We start from the raw sequence: 20,716 nt of genomic DNA on the forward strand, positions 1-20,716 counted from the left end.
GTGATGTAGTAAGTTAATGTCACCAGGTGTGGAGGTGTAACCAGGGTGTAGTGATGTAGTAAGTTAATGTCACCAGGTGTGGAGGTGTAACCAGGGTGTAGTGATGTAGTATATTAATGTCACCAGGTGTGGAGGTGTAACCAGGGTGTAGTGATGTCACCAGGTGTGGAGGTGTAACCAGGGTGTAGTGATGTAGTATATTAATGTCACCAGGTGTGGAGGTGTAACCAGGGTGTAGTGATGTCACCAGGTGTGGAGGTGTAACCAGGGTGTAGTGATGTAGTATATTAATGTCACCAGGTGTGGAGGTGTAACCAGGGTGTAGTGCTGCTGGAGCTTTAATTAATAAAATACTTTGTGATCTTAACTCACCTGTCGGCCGTCTGCTGTGTCTCTTATGTCAGAGTTGGATTTGGAGGCCTTCTTTCTGTTTTATACGTGAATGAATAAAGAATCAAGTTATTAAATCAAAATGATAACGTGAAGTGAAAGTCTTAGATTCTCACCTGAATCACATGAATCCAGAGAGATGGAGTATGAGAATCTGTGATTCCTACAGCTGAACACTTCTACACTTCACATAACTGAGGTCTGTTTCCCTAAAGGTTCAACAACAAGGTGGAGGATATGAATACATGTTATTATATAGAGCATCTTGAAATGAAATAGCACCATTCTCAGGTTTCACACCAGACCATCTATAGGACCATGATGCTTTTATGACTGTATGACCTCTGGGATATGTGTAAGTGCAGGATAGATCCACTGTTGACCCCTTCACGGTAAAGATACTCTGAGTAGTCACACTCCAGCCATCCTGACCCAGTACCACCGAAACACAATCGCTCAAAATAAGGACATTAAATTAAGCACAAACCTGTTGGCTCATACTGACAGTAGAGTTTGTCCACACTTGTTTACCATAGTTGCAGAGTTGAGTGTGAATAGCAACCGCAGACAAGCATCCCTCTGATCCCTCTGACTCAGTTAGTTTCACAGTTGCTCAGAGAGTTATGGAAACCACTAGTGCATCTGTGAAGAACAGCTCCTAAATATGAACAATGCATGCCAGAAAAACATTGAGAAACAACTTTCCTTTATTAAAAAATGTCTATAGATTGAATTGCAAAGCATAGGAGAAAAATGGTTACTGAAATATTATGAATGGGGCCAAACCTGTCACAGAACAGAGAAAGACCAACACACTTCCTGCTGTTCTCGAGGCCGTTGTTGCATCTCCCACCCTGCAGTCTTAGAAACATGAAGATGAACAACTAAAACATACTTTATAACTGGTAAATAACTAATACTGATACTTCAATTGAAAAAACACTTATTATAACAGATGTGTAGCACTGTAAGACACGTGTTTCTCTGTTGTTGTTTTAAACCTGTTTTATTCTCAGGACCAGGACTATAACACTGAGTATTGGGGCCCAGGACAACAACATATCCTGGTCTCTATTCTCAGGACCAGGACTATAACACTGAGTATTGGGGCCCAGGCCAACAACATATCCTGGTCTCTATTCTCAGAACCAGGACTATAACACTGAGTATTGGGGCCCAGGACAACAACATATCCTGGTCTCTATTCTCAGGACCAGGACTATAACACTGAGTATTGGGACCCAGGCCAACAACATATCCTGGTCTCTATTCTCAGAACCAGGACTATAACACTGAGTATTGGGGCCCAGGCCAACAACATATCCTGGTCTCTATTCTCAGGACCAGGACTATAACACTGAGTATTGGGGCCCAGGACAACAACATATCCTGGTCTCTCTATTCTCAGGACCAGGACTATAACACTGAGTATTGGGACCCAGGCCAACAACATATCCTGGTCTCTATTCTCAGAACCAGGACTATAACACTGAGTATTGGGGCCCAGGCCAACAACATATCCTGGTCTCTATTCTCAGGACCAGGACTATAACACTGAGTATTGGGGCCCAGGACAACAACATATCCTGGTCTCTCTATTCTCAGGACCAGGACTATAACACTGAGTATTGGGGCCCAGGCCAACAACATATCCTGGTCTCTATTCTCAGGACCAGGACTACAACACTGAGTATTGGGACCCAGGCGAACAACATATCCTGGTCTCTATTCTCACGACTATAACACTGAGTATTGGGACCCTTGCCAACAACATATCCTGGTCTCTATTCTCAGGACTATAACACTGAGTATTGGGACCCAGGCCAACAACATATCCTGGTCTCTATTCTCAGGACTATAACACTGAGTATTGGGACCCAGGCCAACAACATATCCTGGTCTCTATTCTCAGGACCAGGACTACAACACTGAGTATTGGGACCCAGGCCAACAACATATCCTGGTCTCCTCTACATACTCAAATAGTCTTTCTTTTAAACAGTATTTATTAAAACATTTATGTGGAATCAGCATGAAATCAGCATGAAAATATATGAATATTGGTCTCTCCATGTTCACCAAACATTAGTATGTCCAGATGTAACAAATGAAGTTATGGGTCTTTGCTAATGTAGTCCTGTACATTAGCTAATGTAATTAATTGGCAAGAGTTTTGCTCAGAAACAGCAAATGCACTAGGTGACATCATTTCTGCATTAGCCAAATGTAATTATTGGCCTGATCTCTTCTCAGAAATGGCAAATGTAATTAGTGACATCTAATTATCTCCCACACACTCTCCTTGGGCCATCTAGTGTTGGGAATGACATACACATGAACATACAGTGTAACCAAAGTATAATACTAGAATTAAATTACAGTGAGATTATATATATGTATAGTACTTACATGTGACAGTGAGTCTCTTCAGCAGAGGGGAGATCCTCATGGCCGTTTACGGCACAGGAGTATCTGTCTGTATCCTCACTGCTGACTGGGTCTAGGTAGATATTTTGGTATTTGGGTTGGTGAGACGTCCGTTCTTGTACCAGATGTAGGTGGGGTTGTCAGTCAGAGTACAGGTGGTGCTACAGGTCAGTGTCAGTCTGTCCCTCTGTCACTATAGTTGGAACATTTGCCTTCAGGCCTGGGATTAGAAATAAACATTATAACCTTTTCAATTTATCCAACAACCATTGTAATCAAATGACACAAGACATTCATATTACATACAGACTATCATTCCTAATGTACTGTATATGTATATGTATATGTATATGTCAAATTAAAACAGATTTCCAAAGGCTTTAATGTAACTGATAAGCATGACAAAATAGTGTACCTGTGACAGACAGCCTGACTCCAGGACTGCCAGAATATCTGTCACTTGTCACACTTTGAAAGACATGACCTTGAATGATCTGAGTCTTGAATGTGAACCAGTCCTCAGCTGAGTCTCTCTCTCTCAGGTCTGTGATTCTCAGGGTGCAGCTACTCACTATGTCCCCATAGTACTCCACACGATAATCATTCTGAGGTTTCACACCAGACCATCTATAGAACCATGATGTCTCTGTGACTGTATGACCTCTGGGATATGTGTAAGAGCAGGACAGATCCACTGTTGACCTCTTCAAGGCACAAATACTCTGAGGGGTGTAAGTCACACTCCAACCATCCTGCCCCAGTATCACTGCAACACAATCACACATCAAAAGGATATTAAATTAGGCACAGACCTATTAGCTCACACAGACAGTTTGTCAACACTTTGTTGCCATAGTTGCTGCGTTCAGTGTGAATAACAACCATGGAGAAGCATCACAAGATGTGTTGTTGTCTCTACCTTCTTGCCCTTTGTGCTTTTGTCTGTGCCCAATAATGTTTGTACCATGTTGTGTTGCTACCATGTTGTTGTCATGTTGTGTTGCTACCATGCTGTGTTGTCTTGTGTTGCTGCCTTGCTATGTTGTTGTCTTAGGTCTCTCTTTATGTAGTGTTGTCTCTCTTGTCGTGATGTGTGTTGTAGTGGTTGGATGGTTGGAGTGTGATATATATATATATATATAAATCCCAGCCCCAGTCCCCGCAAGAGGCCTTTTGGAAGCCCGTCATTGACTTTCCTAGTTAAATAAAGGTTCAATAAATGTTAAAAATCCCTCTGAAGCAGTTTGTTACACAGTTGCTGAGAGATGTGTGTAAACCACAGGCCTGTGTATCTATTCCTGCTTTTCTCAAGCCAGTTGTTACGTCTCCCTCCCTTCAGCCATAGAAACATCAAGACAACAAACACACTTTATAACTGGTGAATAACTACACCTGACAGTCTAATTAAGCAGGAAAAATAACTTCTCATAACATGTGTAGCACTGTAAGTAACGTGTTTCTCTGTCGATTGTTTTGAACCTGTTTTATTCTCATGACTATAACGCTGATGGTACTTCACAACACCAGACCACTAGAGTATTACAGGAGTATTGTTGGGAAGTAGGGTCATGGAGATGTTGTCCGTTCTTGTACCAGATGTAGGTGGGGTTGTCAGTCAGAAGACAGGTGGTGCTACAGGTCAGTGTTCTCTTCTATTCCTCTGTGGAGGAAGACATCTTCACCTGCAGCTCTGAATGATTCTAATGAATTATTAGAATTGGATATTATATATATTACCTGTGTCAGTCAGAGTTGTTCCAGGGAAGCTGTACCCCCATTCTGTGTTTTAAATCTGAACATGTACTCAGCTGAATCACTTTCAGGTCTGTGATTCTCAGGGTGCAGTCTTTCTCTTTAGTCCCAAGGTACTCAGCACAACCTGCATACTCTGGACCGAGCTCAGGAATTTAGGCACCTCATTATATTTCTCTTGAAAGAGTTCTGACCCAGAACACCTAAAACAGTAGGAGGCCCATTCATTTAGATTCTTCAATTATTATTATCAACAAAAATATAAAGAACCATTTCTAAGATTTTACTGAGTTACAGTTCGTACAAAAATATCTGTCAATTGTTATGAATTAATTAGGCCCTAATCCATGACTGGGAATACAGATATGACTCTGTTGGTCACAGACACTTTTTAAAAAGGTAGTCAGTATCTGGTGTGACCACCATTTGCCTCATGCAGTGCGACATCTCCTTCATGTAAGACAATGGATTTAATGTATTGAATACGTGTCGTGGAAATTAACACCAGGGACTCAAAGTAAAACTTAAATGAATAATGATTTATTATCAGGAAGCTGGAGAGGTTTCAACAAACTTAAAACACCAGAGTACACATCGGTCTGGAGCTCTTTCGGGGCAGTCCCGTTAGTTCTCTTATATACTGTTTACACAGACAAGTTATATTTGCATGATTTACATTAATCATAAATTTATTCATCATTGACGTTTGGTTCCTGCATGTGACTGGCACCGTCTCCTATCTTAACTTATTGAACATATTCTGCCAAAAGGTCTGAGGGGTCATGACCGTTTCCCCCTCACATTTCTACCCAGCATCAACAGGAACCAATAATTGTATGAGACAAGATGTACAATTCAAGGCTCTTTCTTCAGACAACAACATTTCCCTCACACATTAATATGAACCTACAATTGTTGAAACATTATTCTACGGACAATAGGAGTTAATGAAATAAGATACCGAACTCCAAGACGCTTGATACATATGGATCCAGAGCTGCATATCATGCTACACAGGTTACCTTGGTAATCAGACTTAGTAAACTGTTAGCGAATGGGAGATAGATGACTCTTTACAATATGTTTTCTATTGAAACTTCATTTAGAGATCTGAAACTGGTGCCGGAGAGGAGGGAGATAAAAAAAGAACATATTTGTGCATCCTGGTGTTTTTTCAGTGACCCTGAATGAGCAAAGCTCTTTCCACATAGACAGGAATAAGGCTTCTCTCCTGTGTGTATGCGTTGGTGTGTAGTCAGGGTGAAATCTAGAGCAAAACTCTTTCCACACTGATCACAGCTATAAGGCTTCTCTCCTGTGTGTATGCGTTGGTGTTTAGTCAGGTTTCCTGATTCATTGAAGCTCTTCCCACACTGATCACAGCTATAAGGCTTCTCTCCTGTGTGTATGCGTTGGTGTTCAGTCAGGTGTCCTGATTGAATGAAGCTTTTCCCACACTGATCACAGCTATAAGGCTTCTCTCCTGTGTGTATGCGTTGATGTGTAGTCAGGTCTCCAGTTCGACTGAAGCTCTTCCCACACTGATCACAGCTATAAGGCTTCTCTCCTGTGTGTATGCGTTGGTGTTCAGTCAGGTCTCCTGATCGACTGAAGCTCTTTCCACACTGATCACAGCTATAAGGCTTCTCTCCTGTGTGTATGCGTTGGTGTTTAGTCAGATTTCCTGATTCATTGAAGCTCTTCCCACACTGATCACAGCTATAAGGCTTCTCTCCTGTGTGTATGCGTTGGTGTTTAGTCAGGTTTCCTGATTCATTGAAGCTCTTCCCACACTGATCACAGCTATAAGGCTTCTCTCCTGTGTGTATGCGTTGGTGTCTAGTCAGCTCTACTGACTGATTGAAGCTCTTCCCACACTGATTACAGCTATAAGGCTTCTCTCCTGTGTGTATGCGTTGGTGTTTAGTCAGGTTTCCTGAGTGATTGAAGCTCTTCCCACACTGATCACAGCTATAAGGCATCTCTCCTGTGTGTATACGTTGGTGTTTGCTCAGGGTACCTGAATGATTGAAGCTCTTCCCACACTGATCACAGCTATAAGGCTTGTCTCCTGTGTGTATGCGTTGGTGTCTAGTCAGGCCTCCTGATTGATTGAATCTATTCCCACACTGATCACAGCTATAAGGCTGTCCTGTGTGTTTTTGTGTAGTCTGGGATGCTGATTGTTTGAAGCATTTCTCACAATCAAAGTAGGGGGAAGGCCTCTCCCCTGTATGAATTCTCTGATGAGATTTTAAAGTTTTAGATGCAGTGAAACTCTTCCCGCACCGAGAGCAGTGGAACGGTTTCTCTCCGGTGTGAATTTGCTCATGAATAGTCAAGTCTTGTTTTGCAAAACTCTTCCCACAGACAGAGCAGTGGTGAGGTTTCTTCCCTATACCTCTATGCTGGTGTTTGAGGTGTTCTGATCTGGAGAGACTATTCTTTTTCTTGTCAGCATCATGATGTTGTTGAGGCTCCCCAGATGATAAGCCCCTCCCTCTAAGAGAGCAACGATTAGGGATGTCCCCTGTGAAACAAAGGCATTGAATAGTTAGGTTTTGCAAATATGGGTCCATAAACAGATGTGTCCTTCCATGAAATTAAGGCCTTTTGGGTCCCTTTCATATTTTCCAGCAGAAATTGTACATCAGTATTATATTTTAACAAGTTCCTCCATCAACCCTGTGTCACATCAACCCTGTGTCACATCAACCCTGTGTAACTTCTAGAAAGATTTTAACCCAACTAATACAATAATTACTCCAAGTTTTACCATCGTTGAGTAAAGTTACAAGTCCAGAATAATACGATTATTGTGAAGTCAATTAGTATAAGAGTTTGATTTAAACGTTGACATGCTTTGAATGAACAATTTCCCTAATAATCCTGTTTACATGGACACATCTAAAAAAACTGACAATCAAAATAAACATTCACTGCACTCGGTCAAAATAAGTTAGCTGGCGCTGCTTGTGTTAGCACATACACAGATTAAATACACCTCTATAACTCTGATTAAAGTGTTTACATGTCCTAATCATTCTAAAGAATTCTCAGAAAACCAGGTGTTTTTAAAGGTGTATCCTTACTTCGGTTATGACCTTACACCAATTAAGGTCAGCAGTGAAAGGTGTTTAATGGCAAATTATGAGTGTGCATGTAAAGCCCTAGTTATTTGGTTACTTTGACAGTCATTTCTGAACATTATTTCATTTAATTAGTGATTCATTTACATCTGTCCCTCATTTTAAGGTCAACCCATGTTGTAATATGGTGAAACTGTTCCTTACATTTTTGGGCAAAAGAAACATCGAACATCAAATTGTCAAATTATAGAGCAAAGGCAGGTAAGCTGGTTCTAGTATTTTTATCAGTTATCTGGTGTTTGTTGTAGAAAACTGAGCAAGTGAACCATTATACCCATAAATTGATATGGTAGAATATATTTTTGTGTGATTTGTGGCTGATTTAAAAGGACTATTCTACCTATGTAAACTAGTGGTTTTGTTGTTTTCAGTTGTCCCTGTTACTTTATTTAGCACATTGGCACTTACTACAGTATGTATTTTCATATAACCTCTTGGGAAAACATGTTTTTATGAAGTTGAACATGTGCTCTTCATGAAAGAACGTTAAAATGGAGGTGAAATCAAACGTTTGGGGGAGCAAGTTCCACCTAATTTTGAGAAGTGTAACGACCAGATATTTTCATCAGTACATAATGAACCAATTCATTGTTACAGAAGCAGACCGTAATCTAATCCACATGGTTCTTACTTAATGAAATCATATCTCCATGTTCCTCTTCTAGTCTCTCAGTTCCACTCTGCCCCGGTGTTTTCCTGCAGTCGACCAGAACCAGCAGTAAAGTACGGAGAGGCGGTTGACCTGGGGACTCCTGGAGGGTGGAGGGGGACAGGCTAGTCTTTTGCTGTTCGACAAGACGTATTACAGTTGATCATTAAACCAAATATTATATTAATTCAGTCTAAACCTCTGATTTGGGTGCATCCCTCAAATATCTCCTTTTACCTGAAATGTTAAATCGTTCACTGCAACCCACAAATATAAGAGCGTTGGATTGGTGGAGGCATGGGCTAGTTTCCACCGTATTTCTTATACCAGTCATTTCCTATCGAACAGCACGGAAGAGGAGAAACCAGAGGGATAACTGTGCCCAAAATCTGGCTTATTTGATCATATATACATTTTCGCAACGAGTAGGTTGTTAGGAGTGTATTGGTAAAAGTAGGCCACGTCACATCCAGGCAACTTTGAGAAAAAAAAACACTTTGTATGGAAGTAGTGCCTGGTCATCACTAGTTACCACAACCCACGCCCAGTTAGTTATACAACTGGTCTTTTTAAACGTGATTTTAACCCTAACCTAGCAAACATTAACTTTATGCATAACCCTAAATGAATAAAAATACGTTATAGGCGTTTGACTCTGTGGCTGTGTAACTAGTGGAAACACGCATATCTGCCCTCTCATTGTCTATAATGGTCCCATCTGATCTTGCATCTTCCTGATTGCCTTCCAGCTACATTTCAAATTCAACAGCCCTCGGCTCTAAACCCTCAGCCCTTGAATGACGTTTTACATCCGAGTGTACCTTAAAAATGTCCATTGCCCAAGCGAGGGAGAGTGAATATGGGAGAGGCAACGTCCTTGGTGGAAATCTTGAAGTTTAACTTAAAAACAATCAACCTAAAGCGATTAATGAACCTAGTACGCTAACGTGTCTAGCTAGCACTCCTGTCCGGTAGCTAGCTACAGTTACCCATAGTTTGGTCATTTATTCCAATACATTTCTGAATTGCACTCATCACTACGAAACTGAGCCAATTTTCCAAAGCTAAAATCAATAGATTTTTTTAGACAGCTCGATTCATATTCCTGAGATGCTGAAAGTGCAGGTTGTTGATTAAATTTGACACTTCGCGGCCACCAGAGTTTGACATGTGACTACAGTTTGCATTGAATTGTGGGTCATATCATCCCCGCAAGCGACCAAAGTTGTTCACTCGCTCCTTCAAGCAAAATCGCGGGCCAATTTAAGGGAATTAGACCTCCCTTAAAATGGCAATCAAACTGCATCCGGTTTCGACGGGGATACCACGAGGGAAAAACAACGTGTTTGGAACTGCAGCCATTTATTTTCTTTGTTAGAACGGCCACTTGAATATCTGGTCAAATAATGGCTCATGTGTAAGAAATCAGTGAAGGCATGTGAACATGTGCACACTGGGCGGAAGGAGAGAATTAGGTCATAGTCACAGATTCCTAAACATGATTGTATGAATTGTCTTAATTTTGCTGGACCCCAGGAAGAGTATCCATAATAAATACAAATGATATAGTTGTAGGCTATTTAAAAAAACATATAATAACTAGGCAAGTCAGTTGAGAACACATTCTTATTTCCAATGACTGACCATCAACAGTGGGTCAACTGCCTTGTTCAGGAACAGAACGACAGATGTTTACCTTGTCAGCTCGGTGATTCGGTTACTGACCCAACGCTCTAACCACTAGTCTACCTGCCGCTCCAAACAGAACACAGCAATGTGGAGGTTCAAATATGATGAAAACTAGGCCTAGACATTTTATACAACACGGCGGGAATATAATGTTAAAACCAGACTTACCCGATCCATTGTGGAAGCTACTGTTCCTTTGTATGATATGAACTGTTCGACCCAAGCTGTTCTCGTCAACAATTTCCTGTTGTCTTGTTCTTCTTTAAGGTTTTATGGCAGACTACACCTATTGCCGTATTGCTGCCACCTACTGTACGGCGAGTGAATGAATAATAAAAATGTCAATCCAAATGATTTCTATCGTCGGTAAAGAATGAATGTAATACGTCTCTCCATAATAGTGTCAAATCTAAATGCAGATTTTCCATTATAAATCTACTGATGTCTTGCCAAAATTCTTTACATTAATACCATTCAAAAAAAGATGCAAAACTGTTGCAAAAGGTACAATTTGAATGTATCGATTTTTAAATCTTCATTTAGTGGTTGGCAGGGTAATATTAATGAATTATTTTATAATAACCTTCCTTAATTGTGTTAGAAAGTACGTATGTATGAGACAACAGATATTATCAATAAAACGATTCCAATAAGGAATTACATAAGGTGTATAGACAGATACAAAATCCTGTTGATACAAGGCAAGTATCACTCTGTTGTTGAATGGACTAAAACAAACAAAAACAAATCTTTACTACTATTGAGTCAACAGGGGTAATCGAAGGTAGGTTCTGAGGGTCTTAACATGTTCCTGAATAATGGGGCGGCAGGTAGCCTAGTGGTTAAAGCATTGGACTAGTAACCGGAAGGTTGCGAGATTGAGTCCCCGACCTGACAAGGTAGAAGAAGTCTGTTGTTCTGCCCCTGAACAAAGCCGTTTTTAACCCGCTGTCATTGAAAATAAGAATTTGTTCTAAACTGACTTGCCTAGTTAAATAAGTAAATAAAAAATAAAGCAACACTTGAGGGAATGGAGACTAAAATAATTGTAAACTCTTTAGGCCTTACAGGAATCTTGTAAAGTGATAAGAATGAGTTCTGAGGGTCTTAACATGCTCCTGAATAATGGGGCGGCAGGTAGCATGAAGTAAAATACTCTGCATTTACAGGTTGTCTCACCAATAGGATATTATTTCTGAACCAATATTTTAAAAACAAAGATTTATTGTTATTCAATATGTGCTGATTATTCCAGATATAATATATGTGTGGGGAGAAATTATGCTTCTAAATGAAGGACCATGACTAGAAAACCTGTTGATGAAAAGCAGAGTTTCACTGGAACTTTGTCAATAGCAAACAAACATGAAGTTAAGGCCACCAAAGTAGAAAAGGCATGATGAGGAATGCAGTTTCTACTCCGCTAGCCAGCACATCGTCTTAATAGGTGTGCGTTTATTTTTCTTCTAGATCGTTCTGTTACCCAGTAAACAGCACCCTACCGATAAAAAAGCTCTTAAACGATGCCGAATGATAATTATTTTCCTGACACTGGTCATAGACCCATACAAGATTACTTTGAATATAGCCAAAGGGAGCGTGATAATATCATTATTTCGGAGTCCCTTTTTGACATGCCGGGAGGTAATTCTGACCTCTCGAAAGAACTGTTACATTTATCTAAGCGCCAGACGAGAACGCATCTACATATAGTCACTCTTAGTGATTATGTGCGTCGAGGCATTATTCCACGGGGACTCAGGTGGCAAAAATAACCATCATTGGGACAGCGCACAGATGATTACTGTGAACGCTGGTGTGCCATCCTGAATAAATGCTCTATTGATTTAATGACATTAATTGTTGACCAGTTAAAAAGGGATTTTATTGAAATGGATTACACGATTAAAGACAAACGCACAGCTCTACAAACAGCTGTTAATGATGATGGCATATTCAATGAATTGATGAAAACTAACCAAGCGCTCCAGGACAAGTTGTCTACAGAAATAAAGGAACTTAAAATCAAGAAATTCAAAAAGACAAAAAAGACAAGGCCGATTGTAAAGTCTACTTCTGGAGAAACCCTGACAAAAGAGGTCCTGCTCCCCCTCTCCATGACAGACGCAGGAGGGACGCCGCTAACTTCTATCCACCCTTGTCTGATCAACGCTCTACAACCAGCGCCTCATCGGCTTCCAGCGGAATTTTTTATTCAACGAGAGACTGGACGGACGGAAGGGCGGAGGAGGCCGCAGGCACGCGCATCGACGAGATGTCGCACCCGACGGGGTAAGAAGAAACGAATATCAGAGGCAGAGGAGACCGTTCACACGGTCCCAGAACCCACGGGACTGAGTGTCTTTAATTTATCAAGCAAGATATTGAGCCCTGCCCATGTCTCTTTGCTTAATAAAGGGTTATCTTTTGTGCCTACAACTCAGTGCAACGATTTTGATGTTAAGGTAGACATGTTTAAGTTTTTCAGAAACATCCGTTTAAGGGAATACTTTAGCTCCCCTAATTCTGACACTTCTATTGAACCAGTAGGTTGCTCTCCTGCACATACTCCGACTCCCTAGAAGCAAGAGTTATTTTATACCTCCAGCCAATCGCAATCACTCTATCGAGACATATTGCAGACTTGTGGAAAATGATGTTGGACTTCTCCTTAAGAATAAACAGGGGTCCAAATCTTTCCATAATTTACCCAAGAATGAAAAACAAGTTTTGCTTGATTTACAATCTGATACGTCAGTACTTATTCGTCCTGCTGATAAGGGTGGGTCGGTTGTACTCATGGATAGGACAGCTTATGTACATGAGTGTCATAGACAGCTGCTTGACAACACCTTTTACAAGAAACTCAGAAGTGACCCCACTTCCCAATTTCAGAATACTATCTTGTCTGTCCTAGATGGGTATTTAAGTTCTGGTCAGATAACCAAAAAATAACATGCTTTTTTGGCTATTCAACACCCTAAAATTGCCACTTTCTATACTTTGCCGAAATTACACAAGAATGTTACACAACCTCCAGGGCGCCCTATTGTAGCGGGCATTGATGCAGTAACGGCCCCTCTATCTACTTTTGTTTACTTTTTTATTAGACCACTCGCAGAACAGCTCCCCTCCTTTGTAAAGGACACCAGCAGTATGATCTCTATCATTGAATCTCTTGATCCGCTCCCTGAGAAGACCTTGTTAGTTACTTTTGATGTTGAGTCATTATACACTAATATTCCACACGAGGGCGGTATTGAAGCTATGGAACATTTTCTTCTGCAACGTGACCCTAACGTACTCACGCATAACTTTTTCATGTTTCTAAATTATTTCTTTATTCAGACTAAAGGGACTGCTATGGGATCCCCCATGGCTCCTAACTATGCTAATTTGTATGTGGGTTGCATGGAGAAAAAGTCTATTTTCAATCCTCTCAAAAATGTTTTCTTGCCTCACATCATTATTTGGAAACGGTATATTGATGATATTTTTGTTCTATGGAGGGGTGATGCAAAACAGCTCCAGGCCTTCCATGCTTTTCTTAACTCCTGTTCTGAGCATCTGAGATTTACTATGCAATCTGACACACGTCTAATCAGTTTTCTTGATCTTCTGATCTTGTGTGAAGATAATGTTCTATACACTGATCTTTACAGGAAACCTACTGATCGTAACAGTTTGTCGAGGGCTGATAGTTGTCACCCACTTCCCTTAAAAAATAGTTTGCCCTAACAGCCAATTCTGTCGAATCAAAAGAATTCGCAAAATACAGTCCGATTTCGACAGAAATATGGCTGAGACGGAAAGAAAGTTCAAGGAGAGGGGCTACAAGAATGATCAGATTAATATTGCCATTGAGAAAATTCGAAACAAAACGAGACATGACCTTTTTCAAGGTCAGTCTCGCAAAAAGACGCATTATTGCGTTCTAACTACCCGCTATTCAAAGTGCTCTGAACAAATTAAGGGAATTGTTCACAAACATTGGCACATTCTAAAATCCGATGATAGTCTCGGTAATGTGTTTTCGGACCTTCCCTTGGTCGTATTCTCGCGGGGCAGAAATCTCAGAGACCAATTGGTAAACTCTGATTTACCACCCCAAGATATTCCTGAACAACGTCTATTTGCACCCCTAATGGATGGAAATTACAAATGTAATGGCTGTGCGCAATGCAATGGCACTTATAAATGTGGATCCTTCAAACACCCACAAACAGGGAAATCGATCCCAATAAAAGGTGTTATTACGTGCTCCACTAAGGCAGTTATTTATCTTATAACTTGTCCTTGTGGTAAAAATGATGTAGGTAAAACAAAGCGCGAATTAAAAGTACGTATCTCAGAGCATCGTAGCACCATTAGGTGTAAAAACTTTACTTATCCAGTTGCGGCCCACTTCTTGGAGGCAGGCCACTCGATTTCGTCTCTGCGTTATATTGGCATCGAACATGTCACCCTCCCTAGGAGAGGGGGTGACCTTGATAATTTATTGTTAAAACGAGAGGCTGCCTGGATCTTTAATTTAAAGACCCTTGCGCCCTTCGGTCTCAACGTAGACTTTGATCTGAAGCCATTCTTGTGATTATTGTGACTTTGCCATTGTAATTGTGTGTAAACTTGTATAGTCAAATTAATCTATGGTCGTATGCTATCCATTTGTTTGTATGCTGTTCTTTGTATGACATTTTAATATTTGATTATTAACCAATGATATTAGGCCACTCCTGGCCATGATTACAGACACCTGTGTCTTTTGACACTATATAAACGAGTCATCCCGCAGTGTTTGTGATTATACCCTGATGAAGACAGCTTGGCTGTCGAAACGTTGGTATTAAAATTTTTGCATCTGAGCTCCAAGAGTGTGCCGCTCTCTTTTATTTTCGAGGAATGCAGTTCCACATAGAAGTGGGTCTTCTTAGTCAGTGTTTTATCAAACTGATCTTAAAAGTATTATTTAAGGTAGGAATGTCCAGAAAATTCAGCCCACCATACTCATAAGTGTCAATGCAACAGTTTCCTAATGTGACGGGTAGCACCTGGTCTGTAGAAAGAGTTCTACATGGAACCCTAAAGAGTTCTAGCTGGAACCAAAGAGGTTCTACCTGAAACTCAAAAGGGTTCTCCTATGGAGACAGCTAAAGAACTCTTTAAGGTTCTAGATAGCACCTTTTTTCCAAAGAGTGTAGTGTTATGCCCACTCCTCGACAACACTTCAACCATCCAAATAAATGTCATGGAATATCACCATGGCGATGATGATTTGTGAGACGTCATTGCATCGACAATCCACAATAGTGACTTAATGACATTTGGAGTCCCTGACGTTTGTTTGGCTTCTAACTGTTAGAGAGGATGGCTACATCTGAAATGTCACCTGACAGTATATAGGTAATAGGATGCCATTTCAGACACAGACTCTGTGTAGGTCTGTTCTAGTCTGATGGATGGATGGATGGATGGATGGATGGATGGATGGATGGATGGATGGATGGATGGATGGATGGGTGGATGGATGGATGGATGGATGGATGGATGGGTGGATGGATGGATGGATGGATGGTGTAATAGATTGGTCCTGAGTGGAGTAGCGGTCTCAGGTACAGCATCTCAGTGCAAGAGTCGTCACTGTCGTCCCTGGTTTGAATCCAGGCTGCATCACATCCGGCTGAGTCCCATAGAGTGGCACACAATTGGCCCAGCATCGTCCAGGTTTTGACTTGCCTAGTTAAATAAAGGTTAAAAAAAAAATATTTGAGCATGGTAATCTGCCTAGATACAATTATCGCTTACCTGATTGGTTGTTACCCTTTCTATTAGCTTATAATATAAACAGTGAAGTTGTAAGAAAAATAAATGTTAATTAAGGAAAAAAATAAAAATAATGAAGGAGTAGCAGTAAAATAGCATTAGTGAGGGTATATACAGGGGGTACCGGTACAGAGAATCAATGTGCGGGGGCACTGGTTAGTCGAGGTAATATGTACATGTAGGTAGAGGTAAAGTGACTATGCATAGATAATAAACAGAGTAGCAGCAGCGTAAAGGGGGTCAATAGTCTGGGTAGCCATTTGATTAGCTGTTCAGGAGTCTTATGGCTTGGGGGTAGAAGCTGTTAAAAAGCCTTTTGGACCTAGACTTGGCGCTCCGGTACCGCTTGCCGTGCGGTAGCAGAGAAAACAGTCTAAGACTAGGGTAGCTGGAGTCTTTGACCATGTTTAGGGCCTTCCTCTGACACCGCCTGGTATAGAGGTCCTGGATGGCAGGAAGCTTGGACCCAGTGATGTACTGGACTGTACGCACTACCCTCTGTAGGGCCTTGAGGTCGGAGGCCGATGGTGCAGCTATAGAACATTTTGAGGTTCAGAGGACCCATGCCGAATATTTTCAGTCTGCTGAGGGGGAATAAGATTTAAAGATGTTTGAAGTGTATACAGTTTACACAACTTCCAATGGGAAAAAGGGCGTTACAATGAATGTGACATTGGCTGGAAAGGATTTGGACATGCAATTAGACACAGAGGACGCTGTTTCTCTGGTCTCGGAAATGTGTTACCATGATGCTCTGAATCACCTGCCATTAAGGACAACGCAGTGAGAAAATTCCTTTGCTAGGTGAGACGATTCCTTTGCGAGGTAAGTAAGAACATTCCTTTGTGAGGTGAGAACATTCCGTTGTGAGGTGAGAACATTCCGTTGTGAGGTGAGAACGTTCCGTTGTGAGGTGAGAACATTCCGTTGTGAGGTGAGAACATTCCGTTGTGAGGTGAGAACATTCCGTTGTGAGGTGAGAACGTTCCGTTGTGAGGTGAGAACGTTCCGTTGTGAGGTGAGAACATTCCGTTGTGAGGTGAGAACATTCCGTTGTGAGGTGAGAACATTCCGTTGTGAGGTGAGAACATTCCGTTGTGAGGTGAGAACATTCCGTTGTGAGGTGAGAACATTCCGTTGTGAGGTGAGAACATTCCGTTGTGAGGTAAGAACATTCCGTTGTGAGGTGAGAACATTCCGTTGTGAGTTGAGAACATTCCGTTGTGAGGTGAGAACGTTCCGTTGTGAGGTGAGAACGTTCCGTTGTGAGGTAAGTAAGAACATTTCGTTGTGAGGTGAGAACATTCCTTTGTGAGGTGAGAACCTTCCTTTGTGAGGTGAGAACCTTCCTTTGTGAGGTGAGGACATTCCTTTGTTAGGTAAGGACATTCCTTTGTGAGGTGAGAACATTAATTTACGAGGTGATAATCGACAGCCATTCAAAGTGTTTGGAAGTTTTTCACATAACTTCCATGACATCAACGAACTTCATCAAAAACCTACGAAGGCTGTTTGCAGTCTATGGATTGTGCAAATAAATTGTCTCTGATAATGGACTCCAGTTGGTCTCTTCTGATTTCAAACAATTCCTACAAAACAACAGAATCAAACAGACCCTTGTTCCTGCTTACCATCCTGACTCGAATGCGCAGCAGAAAGGTCAGTCCAGATACTCAAGCGAGCTCTGAAAAAAAACGTTTGAGGACAACAGACAATCTACTGTCTTTCTCAAGCATCGCTGAGCCAATGTTCTGCAGGACCCCCCACAGAGTCACATGTCGGACCCCTGCTGAGCTCTTCCTGAAGCGCCAGATCTGAACACGCTTCAACCTACTCCGACCTGACTTAGCTAAAACAGTGGAAGAAAAACATGCCAAACAAAATAAACACCATGACCATGGTAGACTACACCTTTGAGTTTTCCAGGAGGAAGAACAAGTGTGACAGGGAAATGGATTCAGGCGACAGTAATCTGGAGACTGGGACCTGTGACTTACCTCATTCAGGACGGAAAGAGAAAACGTTTAAATCACTGTGTAGATTTATTGTTAGGGCTCATTAAATAAAGCTGATTATATTGTGTTATTTAATACATGGAGCGTACTAAGTGATATCAAGTCCAGCAAATACTTTTGTTTTAAAAGGGATGATTTAACTCAATCTCTCATGATAAATGATATTGATTTTACTAAAAACTACAACAATTACAATGTTAATTGCATGATGTGTATGAAGGGCCCGATTCAGACTTGAGATATGTTGACGTAACATGGAGTTAAGTCAATAAAACGTGGACATTTGGCAATATTTTGGGACTTAAGTCGATGTTAAGTTCTCAAGTCTGAATAGGGTCCAAAGTGTGGGTGTATAGTCTTGTGCATTAATGAAGTTACAGAAATTATTTCCCAGTTTGTTGTGCCATGACCCATGACACTTTACAACATTATGGGCAGCAGTTTCCTCTCGCTAAAATACACACACAGAGCTAAAACAAAACCTGTGTAATGACGAGTTTGGTATTTTATCTTGTCCCCTTTCAGATATACCAAGCAAAGCTTTTAGCCACAGCTCAGTCTCAAGCCATGAGCCTGCGACCCATGACGAAATTGTCCAAGACCTTTATTATATATACTATATATATTATATCAAACCCTATAGTCGACTCTATAGTATATTATATTAAACCCTATAGTATACTATATTAAACCCTACAGTAGACCCTATAGTATACTATATTAAACCCTATAGTATACTATATTAAACCCTACAGTAGACCCTATAGTATATTATATTAAACCCTATAGTATACTATATTAAACCCTACAGTAGACCCTATAGTATATTATATTAAACTCTATAGTATACTATATTAAACCCTATAGTATACTATATTAAACCCTACAGTAGACCCTATAGTATATTATATTAAACTCTATAGTATACTATATTAAACCCTATAGTATACTATATTAAACCCTACAGTAGACCCTATAGTATATTATATTAAACCCTATAGTATACTATATTAAACCCTACAGTAGACCCTATAGTATACTATATTAAACCCTACAGTAGACCCTATAGTATACTATATTAAACCCTATAGTATACTATATTAAACCCTATAGTATACTATACCTACAGTAGACCCTATAGTATACTATATTAAACCCTACAGTATACTATATTAAACCCTACAGTAGACCCTATAGTATATTATATTAAACCCTACAGTAGACCCTATAGTATACTATATTAAACCCTACAGTAGACTCTATAGTATATTATATTAAACCCTATAGTATACTATATTAAACCCTACAGTAGACTCTATAGTATATTATATTAAACCCTATAGTATACTATATTAAACCCTACAGTAGACCCTATAGTATATTATATTAAACCCTATAGTATACTATATTAAACCCTACAGTAGACCCTATAGTATACTATATTAAACCCTACAGTAGACCCTATAGTATATTATATTAAACCCTACAGTATACTATATTAAACCCTACAGTAGACCCTATAGTATACTATATTAAACCCTACAGTAGACCCTATAGTATACTATATTAAACCCTACAGTAGACCCTATAGTATACTATATTAAACCCTATATTATACTATATTAAACCCTACAGTAGACTCTATAGTATATTATATTAAACCCTATAGTATACTATATTAAACCCTACAGTAGACTCTATAGTATATTATATTAAACCCTATAGTATACTATATTAAACCCTACAGTAGACCCTATAGTATACTATATTAAACCCTACAGTAGACTCTATAGTATATTATATTAAACCCTATAGTATACTATATTAAACCCTACAGTAGACCCTATAGTATATTATATTAAACCCTATAGTATACTATATTAAACCCTATAGTATACTATATTAAACCCTACAGTAGACCCTATAGTATACTATATTAAACCCTACAGTAGACCCTATAGTATACTATATTAAACCCTACAGTAGACTCTATAGTATATTATATTAAACCCTATAGTATACTATATTAAACCCTACAGTAGACTCTATAGTATACTATATTAAACCCTATAGTATACTATATTAAACCCTATAGTCGACTCTATAGTATACTATATTAAACCCTATAGTATACTATATTAAACCCTATAGTATACTATATTAAACCCTATAGTAGACCCTATAGTATACTATATTAAACCCTACAGTAGGCCCTATAGTATATTATATTAAACCCTATAGTATACTATATTAAACCCTACAGTAGACTCTATAGTATACTATATTAAACCCTACAGTATACTATATTAAACCCTACAGTAGACCCTATAGTATACTATATTAAACCCTACAGTAGACCCTATAGTATACTATATTAAACCCTACAGTAGACCCTATAGTATACTATATTAAACCCTATATTATACTATATTAAACCCTACAGTAGACTCTATAGTATATTATATTAAACCCTATAGTATACTATATTAAACCCTACAGTAGACTCTATAGTATATTATATTAAACCCTATAGTATACTATATTAAACCCTACAGTAGACCCTATAGTATACTATATTAAACCCTACAGTAGACTCTATAGTATATTATATTAAACCCTATAGTATACTATATTAAACCCTACAGTAGACCCTATAGTATATTATATTAAACCCTATAGTATACTATATTAAACCCTATAGTATACTATATTAAACCCTACAGTAGACCCTATAGTATACTATATTAAACCCTACAGTAGACCCTATAGTATACTATATTAAACCCTACAGTAGACTCTATAGTATATTATATTAAACCCTATAG

At 39.6% G+C, this 20,716-nt stretch overlaps 1 protein-coding gene across 7 annotated transcripts in view; it reads right to left on the minus strand.

The window, feature by feature from the left end:
• Window positions 1-5,087: 5,087 nt before the first annotated feature.
• Window positions 5,088-20,716, minus strand: part of LOC110508387 (zinc finger protein 501-like) — a 109,615-nt gene continuing 93,986 nt past the window's right edge. Inside the window, exons 1-3 of one of the 7 annotated variants that reach the window (XM_036949124.1) lie at window positions 10,225-10,397; window positions 8,350-8,503; window positions 5,088-7,099 (exon numbers count right to left, since the gene is read on the minus strand). In XM_036949124.1, coding sequence (XP_036805019.1) covers window positions 5,643-7,099; window positions 8,350-8,503; window positions 10,225-10,233 — 1,620 coding nt within the window. In that variant the 5' untranslated portion in view covers window positions 10,234-10,397 and the 3' untranslated portion in view covers window positions 5,088-5,642. The other 6 variants (XM_036949127.1, XM_036949129.1, XM_036949128.1 and 3 more) reach the window with 6 other exon arrangements.

This window comes from Oncorhynchus mykiss, chromosome 17, assembly GCF_013265735.2.
Source record: "Oncorhynchus mykiss isolate Arlee chromosome 17, USDA_OmykA_1.1, whole genome shotgun sequence".
NCBI lineage: Eukaryota > Metazoa > Chordata > Actinopteri > Salmoniformes > Salmonidae > Oncorhynchus > Oncorhynchus mykiss.